The 27,168-nt window shown below is 34.5% G+C and overlaps 1 protein-coding gene across 3 annotated transcripts in view; it reads right to left on the minus strand.

The window, feature by feature from the left end:
- Shaker (potassium voltage-gated channel protein Shaker) overlaps nucleotides 1-27,168 on the minus strand; it is a 114,462-nt gene extending 87,294 nt beyond the window's left edge. The window contains exons 1-2 of one of the 3 annotated variants that reach the window (XM_072892827.1): nucleotides 24,117-27,168; nucleotides 20,386-21,289 (exon numbers count right to left, since the gene is read on the minus strand). In XM_072892827.1, the coding sequence (XP_072748928.1) occupies nucleotides 20,386-20,558 (173 nt within the window). In that variant the 5' untranslated portion in view covers nucleotides 20,559-21,289; nucleotides 24,117-27,168. Of the gene's footprint in view, nucleotides 1-20,385; nucleotides 22,024-24,116 lie in introns of those variants that run through there. The other 2 variants (XM_072892826.1, XM_072892825.1) reach the window with 2 other exon arrangements.

Below are 27,168 nucleotides of genomic sequence, written 5' to 3' on the forward strand. Positions count from 1 at the left end.
ACAACTTATCGAAGCCATTTAGGATTTTCAAAAGTTCAATACAGATTATGAATTGTCGACGGTTAAAAGTAGCTTCAGCCGTAAACAAAACGATGTAAAAAAAAACTAATTTTTTTATATTTTGTGCAATGCAAAATTTACAAAAAATAGCGTGATCCTGAAAATCGGTCATGAAGTTCCTAATGCAAAGAAATATAAAACAGATATTTATGATGTTAAGTATTCTTTACACATTAATTTTAGAAATGCCAGAAAATATTGAATTTGTCAGTAACTTATATAATGATTATTCGTTATTACAGCGTTTTCTTTTGAATGAATAAACTTTGCCTGTTTCACAAAATAATTAAACAATTTGATTGCAAGTTTGTCGAAAAAAAATTATATCTCTTAGGATATCTTTTAGTATATAACTAGAATATTTGCACAGAGTTTCCTTCAGCTTCATAAAATCATATCAATTTTTTCTATTTGATTGAACAATACAATTTATAAATAACGTAATTAAAACTGCATATGCATTAGAAAATTGTAAGGTCTTGTGAGTGATTTTTCTTATTCAAGGTCTATCATAAATCATTAGATTGGTTTTGATTTGTATTGCAATGCAATAATAAAAACATGTAATTCTATTTAAAAAAATACTGACGATCTTAAAATTTAAAAAAATATAATCTTGAAATATTTTTTGCTTATTAATATTTGTCCCTTTTAAACAAATTTTTTTTTCACATTTTTTTCATCAAAATAAAGTAAGATATTTAAGAGGCTTGCGCTAGATGGAACACCCTGTATGTATATATATATATATATTACCCATATATATATATATTACCCATATATATATATATATATATGGGTAATATATATGAGTGTATATTATATATGTATATCTCTTCGTTGATCTTTCAATAAACAAAACCAACTTTCCTTCCCTTAGTAAAGAGTGGTTTGGCAGAAATTAAAGACTCAACTAAAGCTAAGACGGTAAGTATATACAATCATGCCCATTCATTGCATGATCTTCCAAGCGCGTGCAAAAGTGGGTTCAAGCGCGAGCTAAAAAGCGCGCCTTCAATGTAGATAGGGACGTAAGGGGATGTGAAGCGGGGTAGCGCGATATGTCGCAATGCGTCTTGACGTCACCGACGTCGCTGGTGGGATTCGGGGGTTGGTGGACGAAGAGTGGGAGTCCGCACGAGGGGCGTGCGGATACACGTGCATATTGCCAACGAGCTACTGCGACCAGCCATCTGTTGGCCGTCGCAACAAAGCGCACCGAAAACACACCCAACATTGGTAATTCATTGCAACCCCATCGCCGCGAGACACGCAGTCAAATCGAAATAATTGAATCGATTGAAATTGAGAAATTACGTGCACATCCCGTTTAAATAATTATGTTAAAAATTAACCAATTTTTATAATCAATATTTTGTTTTTCAAACATATCATACATAGTACGAAAGCACTCGTGGGAATAAATTTTCAGCATCGAAAATATAAATAAAAAAATATTTATGTTCAAGGATTTATAAATGTCTATTCAGTATTATTTTAAAAAAACACAATTTTCATTTTTTTTAAAATTCATACTTGAATGAATACAAGGTTCAATTTCTCTCTTCAGTGGAAAACGCTATCACTTTTTATGAATTATTAAAAGACTGCAAACGGGGTTTTCTGCACAAAGTTCCGATCTTAATTTGACACATACTTCGTTAGTCTCGTCACCGTTTTAATATTCGCGGAAAATCGGTGAATACCTCGCAAGATCGGGAAAGAAAAAGTAGGCAGAATGAATTATTATCGCCTTATAGATCGAGGCATCCGAGACGCTATCCCACGGAATTACGACCGCAAAGTTCGCGAGGATAATAGCGTGCAAGCCGGGAAAGATCGATGATCCTGGTCGTTTGGAAACTTCTGCGAATGCCGGTGCTTAACGAGAATTCAAAAGAGAGACGGTTGAGAGTCGTCGTGAAGCGATTGTAAAGGACAACGCTATTTTAATCTCGTCTTTCTCTCTTCACCGCGAACAACAACTTGCTTTTCGACTCGGTTAATCGGCGATGCATTATACAATAATGCGCCAAAGCGGTGCATAATTAATTATCACTTTTTTTCTGCCACCGCTCGTTTCACGAATGTCATCACGTGAGTCTTGCAATTGACTTTCAGATATACTTTGACTATTTTTTAGCTAACTATATTCGGGACGAAATTCCTTTTCGCGATTCTTAAAAAGTACTACTTAATTCAAATTGAAACTCTCTCCATTTATATGTAATATTTTTTAGCTATGTGTTATAAATATAAATATAAATACGTCATACAGTATGCATAGATAACGCAGATTGGCGAAAAATAAATAATTTATCAAATACATATACAATATATATACAGTCGGACCTCCTATCCTACGACATTTTCGGTCCGAAATCTTCCCCTTAAACCTCCGATCCTACGACAAAAATTTGAGAGTGGGGGTATAATTCCCCTTTCGCGTGAGAAGATTTTTTGTCGTAGGATAAGAGGTCCGACCGTATATATATATATATATATATAAAGAACTGTTTCGCGCAGAAACGCGTAGATGGCTCCACCCATATCTCGCAGCAGGGGTGCAACACGTGCATATTTGCGATCAATGGTTCCATTGGTAGATAGAAAACTTCAATGTTTATCTAAAATGCCAAAAATTTTCCAATGCTACATTAAACTTTCGGCGCGATGACGGTAAAAAAAATTTTAATAAAATTTAATTTTATTTCTGCTCGATACTTTTCTATTCTCCATATAACAAGTTGTGAATAAGGAATGATTTAAGCTGCTTTCCTCTCTAATGCCGCAAAGTAATTCTTATTAATTTGTAATCGATCATGGTATATCCTTCGAAGATTTTGAAGAAATATACAGCTTGGAGGAATTTATATCGGAAACATCTGCAATGTCAAAAGGCGATCGACCTTGCATTCACGCAAAGACTCGCGAACAATAACCTTACAGCCCTCCCGCGATGAACCACTGCACGCATATGCGTGTCAGCTTTACAGCGTATAAGTGTGTGCGCGCGTGCGTGGAACCTCACCGGCTTACGCACACATCTTTATCGTATCATCACGAAAATCATGAATGAACGTAATCTCTTCGATATCCAAACACTCGCTTAGTTTTCTCATGTGTAAAGGGATACAATATTCCATGACATCGCACAAATAATAACGACAAATTAATTAATTTTAGTGCTAAATATTTATTTGATAATCGGCGCGAAATATGAAATATGAGAGGAAAAATTAAATGTGAGATATTTGTTTTCCAAAAGATTTGCCTCGATTTTCACGATAAATATTGTTAAAGGTAAATATGTTCTCTCTCTCTCTCTCTTAATAACAGAAAGAAAAAGAGAGATTGCTACGTGTTGACTGTCATTTAATCGTTCAACAGATCGATATCTATCTAGCTGTTTGCTCGTGAGATTGACGTTGATATTATTATGTCTTAAGAACACTATTGTTGCTTTCAAGAAAGAGTGTACTTGATTCATCTGTATTCAGTTTGTTTGAAAATTGCGGGTAGATGTTAAACCATAGCTATGCATTAGCAGTCTCGACGCAGCTGTACATCGCATGCGACGTGCACGACGAAATCGAGTTAACAGGAGCGAACTTCCCTTGGGGACTACTTGCCACGATCATAGCGGAGACGACGTCGACGATGATGGAGACAATGAGATGATAATACCCAAGTGGCGCTACAAAGTTCAGTAACAATCAAAGGCGCGAATTATTAACTCTGCTAATGAGTAATAGGGGCCTCTGCATAATTTATCTTTACAAGTTGTATTTCTATGATAAAACAAGATTGCAAACAATACAAAAATCTTTCCGATTAATCGAACAAATTTTCTATTATAAATCTATTTTGATATCTAAATTTTATTAATTGATTTATTAAAACAACTGACTCTTCGAAAGAATAGCTTAATAAGTATTATTTTTATGAGTTATAAAAAAATATGTAATGCAATGGGAAAATACGTTTTGAGGGATCGAAGCGTTATCATCACATCATGTCGTGTATCATGCAAATCATCACGTCACGTTGATTGCGAGCATGCCGTGTCGATCATTCGAGCTCGATCTCCGTCGGAAATTTCGTACACGCGATCACGTATCGACCAGCATGCGGAAACCTCGCAAACTTTCTGTTTGAATAAACCTCAAAATTTCGAGAAATCTGCATTATAATCACACTCGCTTCAAATGACGTTACATTTAAATTTCATTTTAAATATTAAACACGTAAATACATTATATATATTATTCTATTTCTTGAAAGAGTCTCTTTTGATTATAATATTTCTAAAGAATATTTTATAATATATTTCTAAATATTATTTCTAAAGAATACGCTATTTCTTTCATTTCAAGACTTTCGATTTAATTTCAATAATTGCAATCAATTCGTAGGAAGTACTATAAATTTCAAGTGGCGATGTCTGATAGAGAGACAGAGAATAGTACTTCGTGCCATTAGAATCTGTTGCTCCGATTCGGTGATTCATTAAATACGATAAATGATTATCGACGGATACGATATCTACCATATCGAACGCGATGATTAAAGAAATGGGTTAATTAATAGCAATCTGGTATAATTAAGCGATCTTATCGCTCGATCAGATAAATTCTCCTTACATGCTTTGCTGCTATTTTATATTTACCCTTTCATAAATTATTAGCCTATTAATGTTAGAATATATTATAAAATATTCTTTATTTTATTAATAATATTCCATACACGGAGTAAATAATTATTATAGGAAAAATTGCCATGTAATTGTGTAAAACATATTAACTTATGTATAAGAGAAATCACACGATTTTTACTCAATTATTTTAAAGTGCCAAACAAATGCAGGATCATTAAATTTACAATTTTTAGTAATAAATATTCTAATAAATACCTCCCGTTATATTCCAGCTTTACCATAAATATTGCAAAAGAGAATGTATTTTTCATGTAATTTATGCTGTAAAATTTTTTCTATATATTTTATACATTACCCTCGCGCACACATTTGCACATCTATGTATATTTAGTCTCCTCGAGAGACATAAATTTTTATTTAAATTTTTTAAAATTTATTTCTATAGTTGTAAAAAAAAGTAGCGAATGTGAATATTGATCAGACGAGGCACACATCTAACTAATAATGAACTCAATTGAGAAATGGTGAAATAATCATGCATATTGAAACGGTGCCAATTTCAAGTGGTAAGCAAAATTGCCAAATTCAATCAATCTATAAAACAGTAAATATAGATCTCTCAAACCACAAGCCGACATTTTCATTGCTAACTTCGATTTCTCGCATCGCACGTCGCGTCATCGTCTACTCCTCCTCTAACTTTTCACCAACTTTTTATTCATCCATCAAGTGGCGAAACTTTTTTACTGTGACAAATTGTGTGAAAATCCTGTATCTAGTCTAACAAGAAGATATTCACAATTATCTTTCTCTCTTTTTTTCCCTCTCTCTCTCTCTCTCTCTCTCTCTCTCTCTCTCTCTCTCTCTCTCTCTCTCTCTCTCTCTCTTTCACTTTTTTTCACATTATATTTGATATTCATGAACTTTATCATATATGCGAAAAAATCATTCGAAAACATAAATATATAATAATATTTTTATTAAATGCTCTATTCTATTATAATTAAATATATCTGTTAAACGTAAAATTACTCTTTTTATATATTTTACATATCTTATACGTTGTAAACTACGATATACTTTTATATAAGTATATAATTCATTTAATTTTCTAAAATAATTTATTTGTTTCTGCGCGTCGTACGTATTTATAAATATATGTGTATAATTATAAATATTTAATATCTTTCAATGTGTTTCAATGAATTTATTTTAATACTTTCATATACAAAATAAAGAGATAAATTAATTAATATAAAGGATATTTGTAAGTGCCTTTCAAAAAAATGCAATTATCCTATATCTTATAAATGCAATATTGTATTTGCATAATAGAATCATCAATTAATTCCTCATTATTCTGTAAAAAGTCTAATAAATATTTCAGTGAAAAAGTAAAATTTTACATGATATTCCACATTTTAAATTAATTCATCAATCATTTATCAAAATAAATTATAAGATATATTTTGTTAATGTAAATTATTAATCTTTTATGATTCTATCTTAATGATAAATGCTTCATGCTTAATGTTTTGTTATATAAATGAGTAGAAAAATTGATATATATATATATATATATATATATATATATATATATATATATATATGTGTATATAAGAAAAATCATATTTTGTGTTTATTAAAAAATTGAAAGTGTAACCTTCAAATCAAATTTCAAAAGCATCTTCATTTAAAATTAAGTAGTCATAGAATATATATATATATATATATATATATATATATATATAAACATATATAAATAGGATAATGCAATATGTACATGTGTATGTACGCGTGTACTTATCAACATTTGATACGAATCGATCAGTTCTGAAATATTGTACTGTAACGTTTCAATTTTGAACACTTTCTAGAACGTGGAACTCGACTCCAGTGGGACAAAAGTTGAAAATTTCAACGGATATAAACCGATGTTTTCTGTCATTTTCAACGGTTATCCGGTGGAAGAGGTTAACGAGCGCCCGTATAATAAAACATACGATCCGGAGACATTTACCGTTTTGAGACAAACAAAGGAACTAATAAAACATTTTTGTGCTTCCGCATTTAAGTCTTATTACATGCCTCGTTAAACATTCAGTTCCTTTTTATTTAATAAGAAAAATGAATTATAAATGTTAACGTAACCAAAGTAAACAGACATTTTAATAGCTACTTAAAATATCTATCAAAAATATTATACATATATAAAAATCTATTTATATTATTATCACAATATAATAATTCTCGTTAGCACATAATTCTCCAATATATTTAAACTTGACAAGATAAACGTCGTTCATCAAATTATCGCTAAGAGAGGATCTACTTTAAAATAGAAAAATGGTAATTAATTCTTCAGAAACGATTAATAGGTTCGCGTCTCGACATTTCTTTTCCTTATTCTCCATATTCAATTTTTTTTTTTTTTTTTTTTTTTGCAATTAATGACATCCTTAATTGCATCGAAAGTTTTGTAACAATAACCTACATTGTGTTAAATCGCCAAGAATTTATTACAGTAAAAAAAATATATCTGCTGGCGTTTTAGCTTCTAAATTTAATTACAGATGCGACTTGATGGATGAAGATGGCAAGATTGCTGTTATATCAGCTCCATTCTTTTTAGGTTACAAGATCTACTGTGTCATTCCCGTTCTTCTTTCTTCCTTGAAAATTTAAACATACTTATTTTTATTATTTCAAAGCATTACTTACAACTCGTCGTTTCTATCATCTCTTCAAGTGGAAAGTTAACGACTCCACTACGATTTACATATTTCTATGCAACTGCCACTCGGTATTAATTAGGGAATTAATGCAGCAGGCTATTAAACGTTAGGCGGTTTTTATTTTTCTTCTAACTATGATGCATAATCGACGAGGAAAATCCGTAATAACATTACATGCGAGCCCAGCAACACGTGGCACGTTATAACGCGTCTCTTCAGAGTCGACCGATTTGGCAAACTGCTTCCTGACGCCCGCGGGGGTGGAGACCCGAAGAATGGGAGAGAGGAGTAATTGGATTAACCTCGCCCAGTTCCTTCTCGACCTCTTAAGTCTCGCGACCGAGGAACTTAAGTGACCGCATTCGGAAATGTCAGCGGAGATTTCCGTTCCCTGGGCCTGTGGGGGCAGGTTAATCGAAGACCTTACTTTCTCATGCCACAAGGAGTTTGTAGATAACCCTTTCGAGTACCTTTAAGATTCAAGAGAGGATAAAAAAGATGTAAAAGATTCTAAACAATATCTATGCGCTTCGTTAAATCAGTACAATTTCGTATCGTCACAATTTCTATAATTATTACAATTATTTACAATTGTGTCATTAATCAATTTTATATCAAAAGATTTTTTCAAAAAACGTTTTATAAGATATTATAATTGAATTTATTCATATTATAACTATTTCCATATTATCATTAATGTCATAATAATTATCATCGCTTATTTGTTAAACAATTTTTTTCAAAGAATGTTACACGTTCGCCACTTTCCACCTTTTTCCCTACTATTAACAGGGAAACAATAGCTTCGATTATACACACTGGGATTCTCAGGCCACTGAAACCAAGGTAGATTATGCTATACGATCCGTGACGATGCGTCAATATTAGTTCGCCACGACACCGCTTTATGCACAGCCTACTTCCCGCGGGAAAGAATATAAAGGCTATTGAGTATCCACTATACGCTAGACTCTACTCTACCACACACAATGTTATACGCGTATTTATCATGTGGTTGTATGTATATATACGTTTGCATATGCACCTGTGTGTACATACATACACTGTTTGTTGTTTCACGAGCAGTTGCGTCACGCAACGCACCGCTCGGTACGGATTAGGCTACTTTAATACATTCGAGACAGCATGCATACGAGATGTTTGAAAAAAATATTAGTATCGCAGAGAAAAATTATAAATTCAACGACGGTAGACTGATGTTGAACCGCAGTCTCTAAACGTTTTCATTTGCGAATAAACTAATTGAAAAATTCGCTCTCTTAAGGGGATCCAAAAGCTATTCTATATTCTATATCGACCAAAATTTAACCTAATAATAATAATATATAAAAGTTTTGCAATTTATACACACAAAATAAGATAGGTTTCTGCTAGAAATTGCACGAAGGATTGTTTGTGAACTTTTAGAAATGACGTCTGACGTGAGTTTGTGTTTCAATCTCGAACACTCACAGATGCACGAGAGTAATTTTTTACAAATTTTAAAAATCTTTTTTATTAGGCTTGTAAAGTCATTTGCAAAAGTTTACTAATACTCCGTTATATTATTCCAAACGCGGACGCTATATATCTTGCACGAACATACTGTAGAATTTTTTATAATAAATAAATATTATTACGACGCAACTGTCATCTTTTAATTTTTTATCATTTTTATATGAAATTATTGGCCCCCGAGTGTTATTTTTGTAAGTATTTTAATTGTGGAAAAGGATTTATCAATCTTTGTAGCCAAAAAAGAGATTTTCAAGATCTGTAATTCATATTCTGTCGGCAATTTTGGATTTTTGAAAAAAAGAATCTTGCATATATCAATTTTGAGAGCAATTGGTGGAACGTTTCACGACTCTTTAGAAATTTTTCTAAGTGTCATAATTCGGCAATTCTCCCGAAAAGACCATCGAAAAGGACGACTATCGATCCTTGAAACCTATCTCCAATCCCCCTCTTTATTACACGGGAAAAGATAGATATCCGTACCGCCTATATGTATGCTCGCAAACTGTAGAGGATAGTTGCTCTATTTATAGAATATTTCTTTTTAGTGAAAACTTGATCGGTAAATGTATATTCAACATTCTCGAAATAATATTTCTCCTTATATGTTTTTCTTGTGTCAAATAATATTTTTCCGCATATTCTTTTAAAATTAAAATACGTAGACAAAATTGAAATTACCTTTTCGTAAAATATTACAATTAGGTATACGGATACTTTTTCATCATGTGCATACTTGACATTCAAACTATTTAAAGTTTGGCTTTAAAAATATGACATTGGATAACTTAAATATGAATTTTTCAAGTATTATTTATCTACTTTAATTGTGCATCGATAATAAGCGATAAATATTCTTGTACTATATTTAACCGTCATCGATATAAATGGAAAATAAATAAAATTATTTTTTAATAAAAATAGAGACGCATTACTTCAGTAAAAATTGAGAAATTTCTTCAATTCGTTGAAACAATAATCAATTCTCGATACATCTATATGAATACTGTATTATTTAACAATCATCTCCTGTTCAGTCGACATAAAACAACTGCGCAAAATAATCTAGAATATTTTCCTTTTTGGAACAACTGATTTCATTTATAGGAAATATAATTTCCAGAGAATAATTAATATGTATTATCATATTGCCGTGGTTTTTATGATGTTTTTTCAAGTTAAAAAAAGTTATTGCATTCGTCATAAATAATATACAAACCAACTATATGAACATGCGAAACGTAAAAGCCCACGAAACTTTAAATTAGGAACGAATGCAAGGAGAACACGAAAGGAACAGTCGAGGAATTTGTCCAAGCATTCTTGGCCTGACCTGTGTCGAGAAGGCTTGTAAAACTTAATATTTAAAACGTGCACGTATTTTCTGCTCAAGCGAGGAAGATGGAAAGCAGAGTAGATAATTACAAATAGCAGAAAAATGTTTGAAATATTTGAAAGTTTCAAGTACCTAGTTTGTAATATTTTACAAAAAGAAAAAACAGTCGTATAGAATGTTTCTAATGATAGACTCACATTGTGTATGTATACATACTATACGTATAAATATGTACATATACACGTGGAAAACGTATAGGCTCCCATTACGTGGGTTTACTCATGTTTAGCGAATAACTGAATGGAATACAATACGACAGCTTGTTCCGTGCTCGCAATAAGATATACTGTTTTATATCATACGTAGACAGGATCGATAGAGTTATAGCCTCTCGCGAAATATCCTATGTGGATAAATCTACGTTCCGGACGGCCGATTGGGCAGAAAAATACTCGCGCAAATATCGATGACATTGTTACAACTCGAGCGAGTAAGAACACGTGACAGGGGAAAAAATAGATACCTACACACGTGATCACATATGTCGAAATGTAATAAATGTAGCTATAGCACTAGAGTGTTTTACTGAAAGCGCAGTTAAAAGACGATTGTGACATTGAAATATGATTCGGCACAAGTAACAAACGCAAATAATAAAAAAGATATATATAGATATGCGTATGTGTGTGTATAATACTATTATAAATCTTAATCTGTTTCGCGTATCGGATCCATTATGTTAGAATGATTTCTACTATCTTAGTCTCTATTTAACTAAATCTCTCTAGAATTAAATAAATGCTAAAATAAAATCTTTATTGAAATCAATAATATTATAAATCATTTGTGATGTATAAATATCTAATAAAGAGTGTGCAAAAATATCGCATATTAAAACGAATAAAAATGAGAAATCGAATAATTGATCAATGTGAGAAGTACACATTTACACATAGTACAATATTTCAATTCGAATCTGTTAGAAAACGAATGGAAAAATTTAATAGTCTTCATAGAATCATATATTTATAAAACAAAAATGAATAAAAAAAATTTCTAAAAAATATTAAGAAATCCAATTATCTTTAAAACTAAAGCTATATTTGATCTCAAGCATTTTATATGTATTCTGTTAGTTATCTCGAGAGATTCAAGAGAATTAATAATAAAATAGAAATTTGTGAAATAGAACTCTGATTTTTTTATTTTAATCCTGATAAGAATAATCTCATAATTTTTTCATGCAAATTTCTCAATAATTTTTCCAACAAAAATCGATCTTACATCGTCGAAAAAAATATCGCGCTACCAACATTTGCTCGGATTGATTCAATGAATATTCCAACTGTAATTTTGTAATCTGATACATTCTGACAAACTACCGAACACTTTTTTTCACTTTATTGCTCCTAAAGTTTACAGAAGACACGCAGCAACCGCCGCCTATGCAGTCTATTAAACATAGATAGGAGTACCGCATTGCCGTGAATCGGCGTAAGGTAGTGTTAGAGGTTTACTGCGCGCCATACCCGGTCTCTCCCTGCACCAGGGGTTCTCCAGGAATTCAACCCCAAACGTTTCTCCCCTAATTCTCATTATTGCACTTGCCCTAAATTGAAGAAAAGACCAATTTGGCTAATGGTACATGGTCGCCCTACCTGATCTTTATATTCATCATTTTATAATATCTTATTTAATTATTAACGACTTTCATTTTAAATAAAAATCTAATTGGAGGAAATAGGAGGATTAAAATGGATCCATAAAATGTAGATTTTTCTTTCGAAAGCATTTTTTATAATTAATCCTATTAATTTTTTATTTATATCTAACAAAAATGATTCGAAATTAAACAATCACATAGGGACGCGATAGTGATTAGTGTCAGATAAAAGATACTATTACCATTTCTTGAGAACCACTGTAAAGCATGAACGACTGTACAGGAAGAGAGAAAGAGAAAGAGAAAGATTCTACGTACAGACACTATACCGGATACGCTGTATAGGTGCGCTGCATAATGATAGTAACAAAGCTCTGCTGCGAGTCGGTGTCGGGTCGCAGCCTCGCTCTTGCCCTCGGCCTCGTTCGTTATTCTTAACGTCATCGCGGCCGCAGTCAAATCTATGCGTGTCCACCGTCTATCTGCTCCAGTATTTTACTCTCTACATCTCCCTAATTCATCCGCTATTCACTTTTCACGTGTCCTTCTCTTTTTCGAAAACTTTTCCAACGCGATCTCTTACCAAATTTAATCATAATCCATGATAATTATAATCAGGGATGGCAAAGTTACTTTTAAAAAGTAACTAGTTACCGTTACTCGTTACCGAGTCAAAATATTATAGTATACTAGTTATCGTTATCGTTATTTTTTTAATGTTAAAACAAGATGAAAAATTTAATAAAAAATATACTTTGTAATATATTTTATTAAAAGAATTAATAATTAAAATATTATTAAAATATCAATAAATTGTTTTAAATTTGTAAAACCATAAATAATAAGGAGAAAATTTTAAAACGCTCAAAGTATAAATAAAAAAATTTCGGTTTGCATAAAATTTATAACTATAGTCAAATACACGATATATTTTTTGTGTACTTTCATAATTATGGTCCGTATCATTTACAAAGATGTTAGCGCGTTCTAAATACGAACCTATATGAATATTTGTTGATAATTGAAGATTGAATGTACAAAAATAAAAAATATAATATGTCATAAATAAGTTCTATAAAAAGTAACGATAAAAGTAACTGTTAAATTCGTTACCGTTACTAAAAAAAAATGCAACTACGTTACCGCTACAGTTACAGAAAAAAAATAGTAATACAGTTATCCCTTCGTTACCAAAAAAAAAAAAAAAAAAAAAAAAAAAAAGTAACTGTAACGGCGTTACAAGTAACGCGTTACTTCCTAACCCTGATTATAATGATGATTCTAAAATGTAAGAAATTTCATTAGTGAATTTGTGAGCTTTTCCTTTTTTTGCCTTCAACCAATAAACAGCCATTTTCTTCGTGCGAGAAAGAACGCTATTTGGAAATCACTTTACCGATTACACTTTACGATTAAATGATGACGCTCGTCAAGCATTGTTTCTTTCATCACGTCAATTATCGAAGTATTATATCATGCGATATAAATTCTCTGTCACACTCGTATATTTGTGTGTGTGTGTGTGTCGCGTTTATTTATAGAAATTCTTACACGCACGTGCCATTATACCGGGAAATGTATGCGAGAACATTTGATTGAAATACATGGAGCGTATCGCACGCATTGAAGTTTATCACATTAAATCCACGCAGAGAGAAAAGCAAATTACAATCATCGACACTTATATTCTTGCTCATTCATTTTTAACCGAATATTGTACATTTTCTAATGTAATCTAGTTTAATCTAGTATACGCGAATGTGAATCTCGGTATATACGAAGCGAGAATTGCACATCTGTATATTAATGTTAAATATGCACAAGGAAGTAATACGCGTGGAAATGTATCCGGAGATGACTAAGACAGAACGATAAGCCAGAAAGCGCAATCTCGCTTTCCCGAGCGCGGGTCGCAACAGGTGCTTAGATACTGTTACACAGAGGAACCTGGTGGTGTGCGGTCAGATTCAGAAAAGTTTCGTCGCGTCTCCTCTGATCGCAAGCTCTCACCTTCGATGACGGACGTAACGAAGGATCCGCAATGGCTCCTTCTTACGTCAGTAAGCGGATCAGTGCTTCGCTTTCGAACCTACGTGTCGTCGTCTCTACGTTTCCTTACTGTCATATAGTCAGGATGAGTTATATTTCAGCGCACTGGGAATTGCACCGTACAGTCTCATGTCATCTCCGAACAAGGACGGACAGAAGCCATTGCTGCGGAAGCGAACGGAAGCCGTCGCGCGACAAGCTTTCGCAAACACGAAAATAGGCTAAGAGATACGACTGTTGACACCGTTGACACCGTTGACACCGTTGACACCGTTGTCACAATTACGGGTGGCTCGCTCGAAAATCTACCACATGAAAGAGAAAAATTTGCGCGACAGAGGAAAAAAAAACTGCAGCTGCGGTGAAATAAGTATGGAACTTTTTACCTAATTGATGATCGTAATAATGCGATAACAGCTGCAATTTTTTACCGACGATAATAAGTAAGACCAAGTGTTTAAGGTATCGGTAACTATGCATCTTATCCTGCAGGCCGATCTGTACGCGAGTTTGCGCTTACAAAAAATGATTACGTTAACATACGTGATAACGCGCGCGAATAAACAGACATAAGATATCACAAAGTAAACCGGAGCACAAGAGTTCTTGAATATCAAGATTATATGAAAATTAACGGTCCATAAAAATAAATTAATACGTGTAAAGTCGTTTGTGTTTACTTACTCTTACTACAATCTATATCATTAAACATTGGTTCATATAGATTATGGAGAATGTGAGATTATTACAGGATGAATCAATAAAAATTAGTACAAATGTGATTTGGAATCTTCTGTGTAAGTCATTCTAACAAGTGAAAAATTGTTGGGTATTTATCATGTTAATATCATGTTATTTTTTTGTCGCGTATTTAAAAGTACATTTTGCAACAACGGAGGCACCGTTTGTCGAATAAATTTACTGCGTATATCTATTGTCATTTAGATTTCCATCGTGATAAGAACCAATAATTTTATCGCCCATAATTTCACATTATATATTCAGCATGTCTTTAATATTGAATCTGTCGTAATCAATCTGGATTTTCTATCGACTAAAAATGCATGTTACGTAAAAGTAAAATGTTTCGACGATTCATAAATATTGCTTCATCAGAAAATAGTATTAAATAAAAAAATAAATAGTTATTTTGAAATTGACGTTGAGTTCAATTCGCAAAAAATTAAACTAGATTCGTGAAATGTGTACCATTTAGTTCTTGATGCAGATTGACATGAGAGGACGGATGAAATTTATGACGATGAAGAATACAGAGTACGCTGACGGCTCCGACTAATGTCATATTCACGTGCAATTTGACGCGAGGATTTTGAGCCAAAATTGTAAGAACATAAGTTTCATTTCCTTTGTTGGTCGCTTTCAACGGTTACATTTATGAACAATCAAATTTCCAGTCTCTCTTAATTTATTACATATATTTTGAAATATTTAACGAGAAAGCTGAGAACAGGGAGAATATCATTTGACATATAAAGCTTCAGTTTTCACTGAATTTCATTAGCATTCTCCATAAATGAAAATGATATCAACTTGCTCTTTAAATGAATACATGATGCACGATTGATCGATTCATTTATACTAATCTTATCGTATTTGCTTTGTTATATGTGAGCTTGTCTTTGAAACAGTATTTACTATTCATCACGACATTTGTATGCATGATATTCAATAACATTACTATATTTCAATGTATTATATATATATATATATATATATGTATAAAATGTACGTTGTATGTTGTATATTGTATGTATATTGTAGCTTTCGACAAATAAAGTACAGTAGTTACAGTATTGTATTATAATACTCACGGTCATCATTTCAAATACCTTTAATAAAATGTAAGTTTTTCCTGTAACTGACCTTCAATGAATTCTTGAATGACCTTATATCATATCGTTATTGTTATTCATCTTAATAACCGCTATCAAAGGATAGTTATAAAAATATAATGTACCGTTGAAAAAATAGAATCTTCACATTCTCGAGCGACTTTACCTATAGAAAAATTGTTATCGCCATATGATGGCTCTCTTTTTATCGCGCAATTGCTGTTGGAGAAATTTTCCTCTAACTTTTATAATTTTGAAGATATTAAAGGTGCTAATTCGTTTAGCCTATACATTATATATAGAACGCTATAATAAAGCGTATCAATTATCTTGCAGCATAATTTAGTAAGAAGAGAGATATCATTGTATTTCTCTCTCTCTCTCTCTCTCTCTCTCTCTCTCTCCTCCCCTTTCTCTCTCTTTCTTTCTTATTTCTCGCGTGTTCCGATTATCTCAGATTTCTTTCGTTGCGTGTGCGCTATATCTACAACTATGAATATATGTGTAGCGTCATTTTTATTATATCTTCTCGTGACATATCGATCGCGATAATAGAGCGATTAATAAACGAAATGCGGCCGTGCAAACTCGCTCATTCTGCGCTATTATTAATCAATTGAGCGTCCCACTTATGGTTTTATTCCGGCCACGTATACCGGGTGCTTCAAGCAAATCTCGTCGAATTTCGGAAGCATGTGACATGAATAAACATTGATACAAATGCAAATTTTTTTGTAAAAATTTGAGACAATCCTTTTGAATCACCCGTTATATCAAGAACTTCGTTTAAAAAGAAACATTTTAGCAGGAAATCCACACGAATAATGTCAAGAGCACACGGAGGGAAGACAAATTCCCCCATAAGGGACTTTCGTACGAGCGATGAATCTTTAAACGTTCCAACGAAGAGAGATATTTTTCACAATAAAATCGAATAGGATTTATTTATTACAAAAATTGTAGTAAATATCAAAGACGAACTTTCAAGGATTTCTCGGATCGAATCGATATTCGATCATGCTCGCGCATAAAAGTCTAAGATTTCAACCTTGGAATCTCTATAGATACGTATCAAATATATCTATATATTTGAATTCACTGTTCCAAAATCTAGTCTCGGCTTCAGCAAATCTTTGGATTCAACATGTGGAAGACTTATTTATGTATCTTTGATATCAAAACTCGATTGTATGATTATAGATTGGATACGATACTAGAATAGTAGAAAATAGTAGAAAAAACCTTACCGATGCGATGAAATCCTTATATAAGTCAGTGACATAATATTTAAGCATACGCTTGATTCTATCCAATTCCTTATTTTTCCATTAATATCACAAATATCATTATCGATCGTGTATGAATGAATGGACGTTAGAACAAAGCAAACTTCATAACGCGCGGAACTGTTGTGGGAAAATAATAAACAGAGCCGGAACTACGCGAGGATGGACAGGCGCATAGATTTTCACCAAGTTCTAATGAGAGACAAATGCGGAACAGGAGATTCACCGTTCAATTTTCGTCGATAGATGGGTAAATGTGATTTTCCAGCCTCTCTCAATTTCCGGCCGCGAAACGGGACAAATTCATCGGCCGTCGATAGACACATTTTCAACGAATCTATCGTTGGCATCTATGATGCTAATCTGCAACAACTAATGATTATTCTACAATCTTTCCGTTCTCTTCCTTGATTTAAAAGAAAATATCAGAATGTTAGGTATATATGTGTAATGAATTTCATTGGCAGAATCGGATTTATAGACCTGTGCAGATTTAAGACTCATGTAAGGAAGGGGCCATAAAAATGAGAAATGTACAAAACGTTTTCGGGATATTTATAACAGTATATACTGCGTTCAAGTAATTTTTTACGCAAAACGATAAAAAAGGAGCGCACATTCCTCTTTTTCCAATCTTTTTTGCAATCAGAGTCCACCCACGCGAACGTTTAAATCGTCAAAGACGCGACAAAGCGAAGCTTGCATCGCGTACCATCAGCTGATCGCTAGATCGCAATTACAATAAAATCAATTTCAATTTATTTACATTAGGTTCTTTAGAAAAATCACTTTTAGAAGAGTCTTTTTTTCTGGATTATTTAAATTGACAATAATTCAAAAGAAATCGTCTCTAATTTTCGCCAACCATTCTGCTTTCTTTCATACCTGCTGAATCCGCGATCTATTTTGAAACATTTTGTGTCTTTCCGCTACTCGATATAAAAGGATAAATATATTTACACCGTCACTGTCACGAACAATCGATCAATAATAATCTAATATCTTTCGACAGCATACGAAAATGTGTGCACAGTATCCTAAACTGATACTCGCCATATTGTCTTCGCAGTTTGCAATCGAACTACTCGAAACGTGACCGTGTGTATATTCTCGAGAATCTTCGAGCGTAAAAACATTTACTCAATGTTCTCTTTCGTCATCATTGAAATTCCACACGGAATAAAATCGCTTACGGGAATCGCTCACCTGAAGAACCTAACATTTGTCAGCATCGAAAACGAGTTTTTAGGTGGAGAAACGAGGATCGTTCCTCCACCGTCCATTTAGTTTGAAATTAAACGGTAAACGATAAACCTGTCATCACGTTCTTTTCGTGATTTAAACTGTAAAAACAGAAATTTAAAAGATATTGCAAAAATATATAAAACTATACTTGTATATGGTGTTCACAGATTGAAGAATTCGTAATTCAAAGTAAAAATTATGCCGAATTAAAAACAATGTATGTGTGTGCAATAAAACATTTTTAATTCATATAGAGATTTATAGAATTAATAATACTTACGAATACTCTCAAATTATATTTATTTTTTATTATTTCTAGTATTACTAATATTATTAATATTATTATACACTAATATTTAATTTAAGTTATCTGAAGTAAATTGACAATAATTATATAATTATTAATATAAAATTAATAACTTTTAGTATTAATATTAATCAACTGTGTATTGTATTTTAATAATAGTAAGCGTAAATTAGAAATCTAATCAAAACACGCAAGAAAATGTAATAAAAAAATGTTTTTATAACGACTACATCTATCTGAACCGTACAATGTGCAGTTGCCATGATTTCGAGAGATAAAATCGACCGACGTGTTTTGACTAACGAACCTGCTTGAAGAAGAGGTAGCGAAAGCTAAGAAAGCCAGCGAAACTCGCGAATCGCGAAAATAGACGAGAGATGTGAAGCGGTGAACAACAGAGAGAGAGTTGTCCACCAGAGTAACTGAAGTGACAATGAAAGAATAACGAAAACAACAATGGACTAGAGACTGTTTCTCTTGTTCCTCTTGTCGACATCATAGCTACTTGTTTCGTTCTTACCGATATCATCATACAAAGTTTGTACTGATTACATTTCAGCGAAAGATACAGAAATTAACAATTACAAATTATTGAAATAATAATTACAAATATAAAATTGTAACAATAATTGTGTAATAATTTGTACTGTATTAAAGAATTTATGGAATAGTAGTAAAAGATACAGAACAAAAGATTAGAAGAACGAAAAGTCTATCACGTAAAATAAAGCAGAGATTTTTTTTTAATCTTTACTTTTGATAAAAGTAATTATTTATTCTATGTAACACAAAAAAATATAAAATTTTTAATAAATATGTACATATACTCTCTAAGTACATTATTATTTTATACTTTTTAATTTCTTTTACATTCAAATAATGTTTCTCTATAAAAAAGTTGTATGTAATATTACATATTAAATAAATTGTTTTTTAAGAGTAAAAAAATTTTTTTTTAATGAAGAAATCATTCAATAATAAATATTTTACAAAACTAAAATAAAATATAATAAAATATTTAATATTTGAATGAAATATTTTTTAAAAATTACATAATATTTGGTATACACTTTCTAAATTAGTAAATATACATGTTTAAAAAAAAAAAAAAAAGTTTTTCCTATTTAGAAAATTTGTTTAAAGAAAAAGTATAAAATAATATTATTCAAAATAAAACATCGGATAGCTGACTCAAATTAAAAGTCACTTCTTTCTCCACTGAAACACTTTTGAAAAATTTGCACGGCAATCAAGTAGCTCGAGCGAGAATGACAGGAAACGAGCGTAAAGGAGAGTGATGTCTACGACTGCGCGAGGTAACTACTCTTTCCTTTCTTTCGCGGTGACACGCCGTGTTTGCTCTCGTCGGGTCTCTTCGACGGGCAAATCGAACCCATCGAATTTCAATCATGTAGTGTTCGCTTTGTTACTCCAACGAGTATTATCGATAACGTTCAGCGGACAAACCATTCCAATATTTCTCGCAGTTAATTTTGAAAAACGTGATAGTTTTCCATCCACGTTTAATTAAAAAAAAAAAAAGAAAAAAACTTGCCACGTATTTATAATAACCTATATAGTATAGAGTAAAATAAAAACTGCGCGCGCGGTTACACGACGAGGATGGGAAAAATGGGTAAAATGGAGAAAAATTGTCCAAGATGAAACACACTTACTGATTGAGCGTTCGATCGTTGCTGCCGGTGGTCGCTGAACCCTGCACCCCGGAAGCGGCAGCGGCGGCGGTGGACCCCGAGTCGTGATGCCTCCGTTCTTTGTGGACGATGCCCATGAGCTTCATCCACGGGTTGTTGGCCGCATGGGTGCCCATGCCGCCGCTCTGCCACATTGCGCTCGCCAGCCTCGCTTCTTACGCGGGAGCCCGCTCCGGGCTCCGACTTGTTCTCAAACCTAGCCGCGAGCGGCCTTTCTCGCCAAGGACTAACGTCCTTCACCGCTTCGTCCTGTCCCGTCGGATCGATTTCCTCCGACGGAAGCTCCTCGCTCTTCTTCGCGCTTCGTGCGATCCGCGCGACGAGCCTGGGACGTCCTTGGCTCTTTTCAGGATGCTGTGTCGCGAGGAGGACACAGGCGAGCGTTCTGAACGGGACGCGCGACTCGGTACCGCGATCCTGCGAGTCCGCCTCGAGTTGAGCCACCCCTCGTGTTGAGGCTACTTGTACGTCCTCACGGGGGCCCACACGGCGCACCTGCAGCTCCACTGGCCCTGGGTAGGTGCGAGGTGCCCTGCGCGTAGGCCCCGTAGGCTCCCTAGCCCGGCCTCCGAGCACCTCCACCATCTAATCCTTCGTTTCGTCACAAGGCTTTGCCGGCCCCGCACCTTCCTGCCCTCACCTGGACACCTGGACACTTGGACACCTGGACACCTGGACACCTGGATACCACTGTAGACCCGCGCGTTTGTGTGCACTCGCACTCGCACTCGTTTCCTCACGCCCGATGCCCGATGCCCGATGCCCGATCTCGCAGCGACGTCGCCCGAGACGTCGCCCTCGGACCTTTTCGTCGCTCTTTTTCGATGTCTTGCTTTCCGTCTTTCGGCGAACGTCAAACCACCGACTGAATCAACAAGATTGCCCTAGTTAATGAGATAACGATGGATCGAGATTTGTCGAATTTTGCAGAAAAACAGATTACAATCTTTCACGTACTGATAAAATGTTGGATTGGTTCTCTCTCAGAGAGAGCATCTGATTGGTCGGATAATTGCCATAATGAAATATCCAATATAAACTTTATTCATTTGAAAAATTTCATCAAAAGTTTTGCTTGCTTCCACACACGATTTTTAGACGGGAATAAGTTATTCGTCATCGTTATACATAGTTATATTTTGCTATAAAAAATCATTGTATCGCTAATAAGATTAATCGAGTTACGATCCAACTCGTTTCAATTATATCTGGTAGCTTTTAAAAATTCGATCATATTTACAAACGCGCACAAATATCTTCTCTTGAATAGTAAATGTTTAATCGATGTAAAAATTCAATCTCGTACTGTGCGATTATTTTTACATTTGATCTTTAAAAATTAAATTGGAGCAATGTATAAAATAGAGAGACAATCTCGAAAAAAACCTAGTCAAATAAAAAAAATCAACGTAACTCTTTACTCGCGGGATTTCTATCTCATTCTAATGCAAAAGAAAATTACATTATACCCCTTGAACAAGAACTTGTAATGATGTTCACATTTCTTAAAAATATTTTGTTGCACAGTGTTTAAGGCAAATCAATCTGATTAATACATTTTTTTACGGTGTTTTAATTCGTGTGAAATAATTTTTTTCTTCTTCCGATAATCACAATTATCACGTTTCAAATTATCATTGATGATAATTATATATTAAATATTAAATATCATTCAATTTATCATTAAATATATATTACAAGTAAGATATTCTGGAGCTATAATTTAAAATTTTTAATCAGAGATATCATCACATTTTTAACGAAAAGATTTTATCGCATAAAGATATAACTGCAAGCAAACTTTTTCTAAATAATTTAACTTAACGAGCTTATTAACCGCTTGTTAAAAGGGCGCAGGAAAAATGCAAAAAATAAATATTTATTCTGCAAGGGGGGAGGCACTTAATTCCTATGTTATTAATAAAGGTGCTATCATGGAAGAATGAACCTAAGCCGGAACAAAAAAAAACGGTCGCAATGAGGGGAAAAATGGAATTACTTCCACCTCTCGAGAAACGTCACGCGCCAACTGTCCTATGCAAAGAAGATCCACAGCACAATTTTCAAGATTATTTTACAAGTTGCTTGTGTATAATCGCAATTGCATTTTTTCGAGAAATAATTATGTTATCATCCTAGCAACGAAATATAATTTTCATCAGTAAAAAATAAGACTAATTATGCGAGTAATATCATTAGAGTGAGATCGTTGAATAGATTTTGGGAAAAATGTGAAAAATTGGTCCAGGATGAACCGATACATTACAAAAAACCCGAGACATTTGACAAAAAAAAAATACCAAATAATAATTTTAAAAAGATTCTTTATCCACTCTAAACGCACGAGGAATTTATGGCTAATCAACTTGTTGAAAGTTCACACATATACGCGCACATATTGGCGCGATCATTAATGTGTGCATGGTAGTGCTGGTATTTTTCATAGGCTCTAAGGAGTTAAAGAGGCGTGCTTCAAAGGGTCGAACGCTTCAAAGGGAACAAAAAGAATTTTAAAAAATGCCCGTGGCGCTTGCATGCTGACCGACGCGCGCGTGTGCCAGATGCATAAGAACCGCAAACAGTCGACTATCGATCCTCTTAAAAATATCTGCAAATTGGCGTGGTAATGGCCGAGGGTCTCTCGTCAGAGATAAGTCGTGCGCCGATGTAAACGTCTTTTGTTATAGGACATATTTCTCGCGCCAGCTCGCCAACCGACGACGTGGCTCTGGCAAACTTTCGCGTCTGAGGTCTGAGGTGGTGAGGTGGTGAGGTAGCAGGTTCTTTGTACGAAGAAAAGACGGAGCTAACTACACACACACACACACACACACACACACACACACACACACACACACACACACACACACACACACATATATATATATATATATATACACAACACAAAGGAAAAGAGAAAAAAGGAAATTTTGGCGCAAGATTTACAATATATTGATTATTAAAATGTAACGTAAAAGTAATGTATTCGATGATTTGAAGTTTATCATGACGTTACGAAGATCTTCAAGTAAATAACCTAACGATTAAATTATATTTTGAATTTATACAAGCGGCACAATTTCGACCAATCATGATTTTCCTTTTAATGCATATATACATATATATACTGAGAAAAAAGTTGTCAACTTGTCTAAATGCGTTTAGTACTGATCATCATTTGTTTAATTAAAATATCTAAGTATTTAAATCAAATATGTTGTATTTGACTTAAATATTTAAATATATTTCGACTAAAGAAATATGATATGACCAATGTTAAATACATTTAATAATATTAACAACTTATTTTTTCTCAATATACCATTTCATTCCATTGTAATAGTTAAAAATTTTCAAAGGTAAATATTAAAAATGACTGAGTTTATTTGTATTTGAGAAATTGTACATATTCCTATACGTGAAATATTCGCGAAATAACCGCATCTGTCAAAATCACGATAATATTTTGATTAATCGCGAGCGCTGTATTAAATATACTATTATAAAGATAGGGCGGTATGTAATAATAAGACAGAAGGTCCTGAAGGAGAGAACCAATCCTAAATTCTAGTGGAATGATAAATTTGACACGGTGCGCATTTCACGATTATCCTGCGCAAATTCCAGGATACCGTCGCGACACGGTCGCTCTCCTCCTCTTCCTCTTCCTCCTTCGCCTCCCCTTTTCTCACCTCACCGCCGGATCAATGCACCCCTGCAGGTGTAACCGACGACGGCATTCGCAGCCCGAGAAATATCGCAAACACTGCACTCTCGCTCGTTTGCACAAGGCGCGCGGTCGCGGGCGTAAAGCCCATCGCCTTTGCTTATATCAGCCCTCATCAGGAGGGATCTCTCAACCGGCGTGATAAGGCGATAATGTCGCGTCGTTAGGTCGGTATTTTGCTGCACACACAGCCGCGATAAAGAATCACGTCACACGATATTCATCACGGATCCGCGCTCTCTCATTGACGGAACACCATTTCCTTCCTCCGATCTATCCCTGTCTTTCCCCTGCCCTTCTCGGTTTTGCACATTTATTGGCCCGAAGCCAGACGCAGCACGAGACCGGCACGACTTTGAGATATAGTAACAATCTCGAAGGGAAAATGGCCTTGTATGTATACGTATAGTAGTGATGGATAGATTCGTTTAAGGCTAATATATAATAGCATTTATACAATACTGACTTTGATATTTTTTGCAGTAATTATCTAAACAAATAATTTCAAGATTTATGACTCTATGTTAATATATGTAAGCTTATATGGAAAGAGATTTATATTACAGATAATTATTTACACAGATCTTGCGACCAATTTTTCTCTCTGTTAGTGCCATCCAAAGATTTCAGACGAATCGTAAAAGCTTTTTAAATTCTTGGAATTTTTCAAAACTTGAAATTCTGATTTTTTTTTCCGCGATTTTCAATCTAATTCTATGAATCTTAAAATCTCTCCCCGAACGTTTTCCCTCTTTCTTATATTGAACTAAAAATATCAAACTACACATATTCGCGCATTTGCATGTGAAATAAAAATACAAACCACACGCGAAACTCGACTCAACGAGCTGTCATCACCATCACGACCGCGATAATACGAAAATCAGATAGTCACTCAAGTCGATGCTCGATAAGCGTGTCGGAGATATTCTACGCTTCCTCTCCTCGCGCGATCATCTGCCTGCCCAAACTGGTTGAACGCTCCTCGCAGGGAAAAGCGAGAAATCCACACGCGCACTCCGCGGTCGAGCACGAGCGTCGAACCTGGACGTACCCATCGCCGACACCACGGCACGGGAGCAGCCAATGGGATCGCGCGATCTCAGCCGCATTGGCGGTGCGTGAGAGAGCTCGCGGACAGGGGAAACACACGCGGCATCCCCGCTTTCGCATCGAACCACGTTATCCCATGAGGTGCCACGGCGAATTTGACCTGTCGTGATCGATTGATCCCCTCGTTGAGACGCGTTAAACTAGACACGATCAGATGAATTGCAACCCAATTGGTACACCATCGCAATTAATCGTTTTAATCAAGCGAATATCACGAATTATCAATGAAATACGAGTTGAACGACAAACTTGTCCAACACCCTTTTTTTACCTTAGACCTTAGACGTTTATTCTTATAATAAGCATGATAAGCATGATGAGTTCAAAATGTTATCCGGCGGTGTGAAATTTACATTAGAAAAATTTCTAACATCAGCAACAACACGTTGAAATGACTGGAAAATAAATCAGTTTAAAAATATTAATTTAGACTTGTGACTTGATATAAATCAAGTAATCTATGATGTATCCAATAATGTATGAAAGTTCTAATCTAAACTAACCAATTAAAAGCAGGATAAAAATGATAATCGGGTGGATTAAGTTTCTTAATAAATTTCAAGTATAAGAGAGCATAAAGTCATTCTATGCTCTTATATCCAAAAAACAACATAACGTAACTGCATTCTATATCAAAGTGTTGGAACGTAATATCCACGTGATCAAATTTAAGCATCTGATATTATGAGAAAGAAATAGGTCATTTGATAATTTTACGTAAAAGTAAAAAGTTATTTTATCTATAAATAAATTTTCGAAGCTCAATATAGTTGAGTAATTAAGACTAAATAGATTGTCAACATCAAAGGTCATCAGAATCAGTCACGCGTACGGACAGCCGCAGTCGAAGTCCTCGTGAACTTTCGACCTCGAAGGCTCTAACGCTCCTCTCTCGTGGAGAGCAAATTTCTCCTCGAGAAGTTCTTCAAACAAGTGATATTAAATATTTCTATCATTTGCGTACGCTATTGATAACAATTTTTTATTATTTATCTCTTATATATTCGATTTTCATATAGAATGCTGTAAAAAGATTCATTAAAACGTCTCATGTATTTCTGCGAGTTAACAATGTTCCGATGGATTTAAGAAAGATATTTAACTAAAGATTAATAACAATTTCTCTTTCAATTTTCGATCCACAAGTCAAATATTCCGTAGGCTTCTGCTAAATGAAATGAAAAAATAAAATAGATTTTTTTCACAACGACACAACGCGAGATGTGTCTCGATGCAAAACATTATCTTAAATCCAACAACAATAATTGTGATACGACAACCGACGAAATTCAAACTCTAAGCACTCTTCACAATTTTCTCGCGCAAAATTGCACATCCTCGTTGATTGCGGTCCGCAAATAAACGATATTTTAATAACAAGGGTCATTCGCGATTCGCGATCATGCATGACCTCGGCATCGTTCGATGCCCGATTGGAGCGTTGAAATCTTCCGGCCGGTTTCGTGCCATCCGCGGCGATCCAACGTGCTCTCCGCGCCCGCGAGACAAGCTCTTTCACGGCGGAAGAAAGAAACGCGAACGCCAAACCCTTATTATCCTTAGGCCTTACGAGGCTCCTCGAGACTTCACCGGCAGATTTCACCCTAGCAAAACTACTTGAAAGAATCTGCCTACCGACCTAGTCGTATGCGTGCGTGCCGGAGCGCTATTTCACAAACGAGCGTGAAAATGCGTAAGGTCCGCTGCGTGCACACAACAAAAGTCCCGCGGAGCGACGAGCCGAGGGGACGCGGGGCGAAACCGAGGGGGATGATACCAAGGGAGGGAGGAAGAGAGTGACGCGGCGGCGGTGTGGATTATGGGTTCGTGGGAAAAGGCACCCCGACTCTCGAGAGAAACGGCGGGCGGCCACGAGACTCCCGCGCGGAGCCCAACGTTTCGCC

This window comes from Anoplolepis gracilipes, chromosome 5 (assembly GCF_047496725.1).
Source record: "Anoplolepis gracilipes chromosome 5, ASM4749672v1, whole genome shotgun sequence".
Lineage (NCBI taxonomy): Eukaryota > Metazoa > Arthropoda > Insecta > Hymenoptera > Formicidae > Anoplolepis > Anoplolepis gracilipes.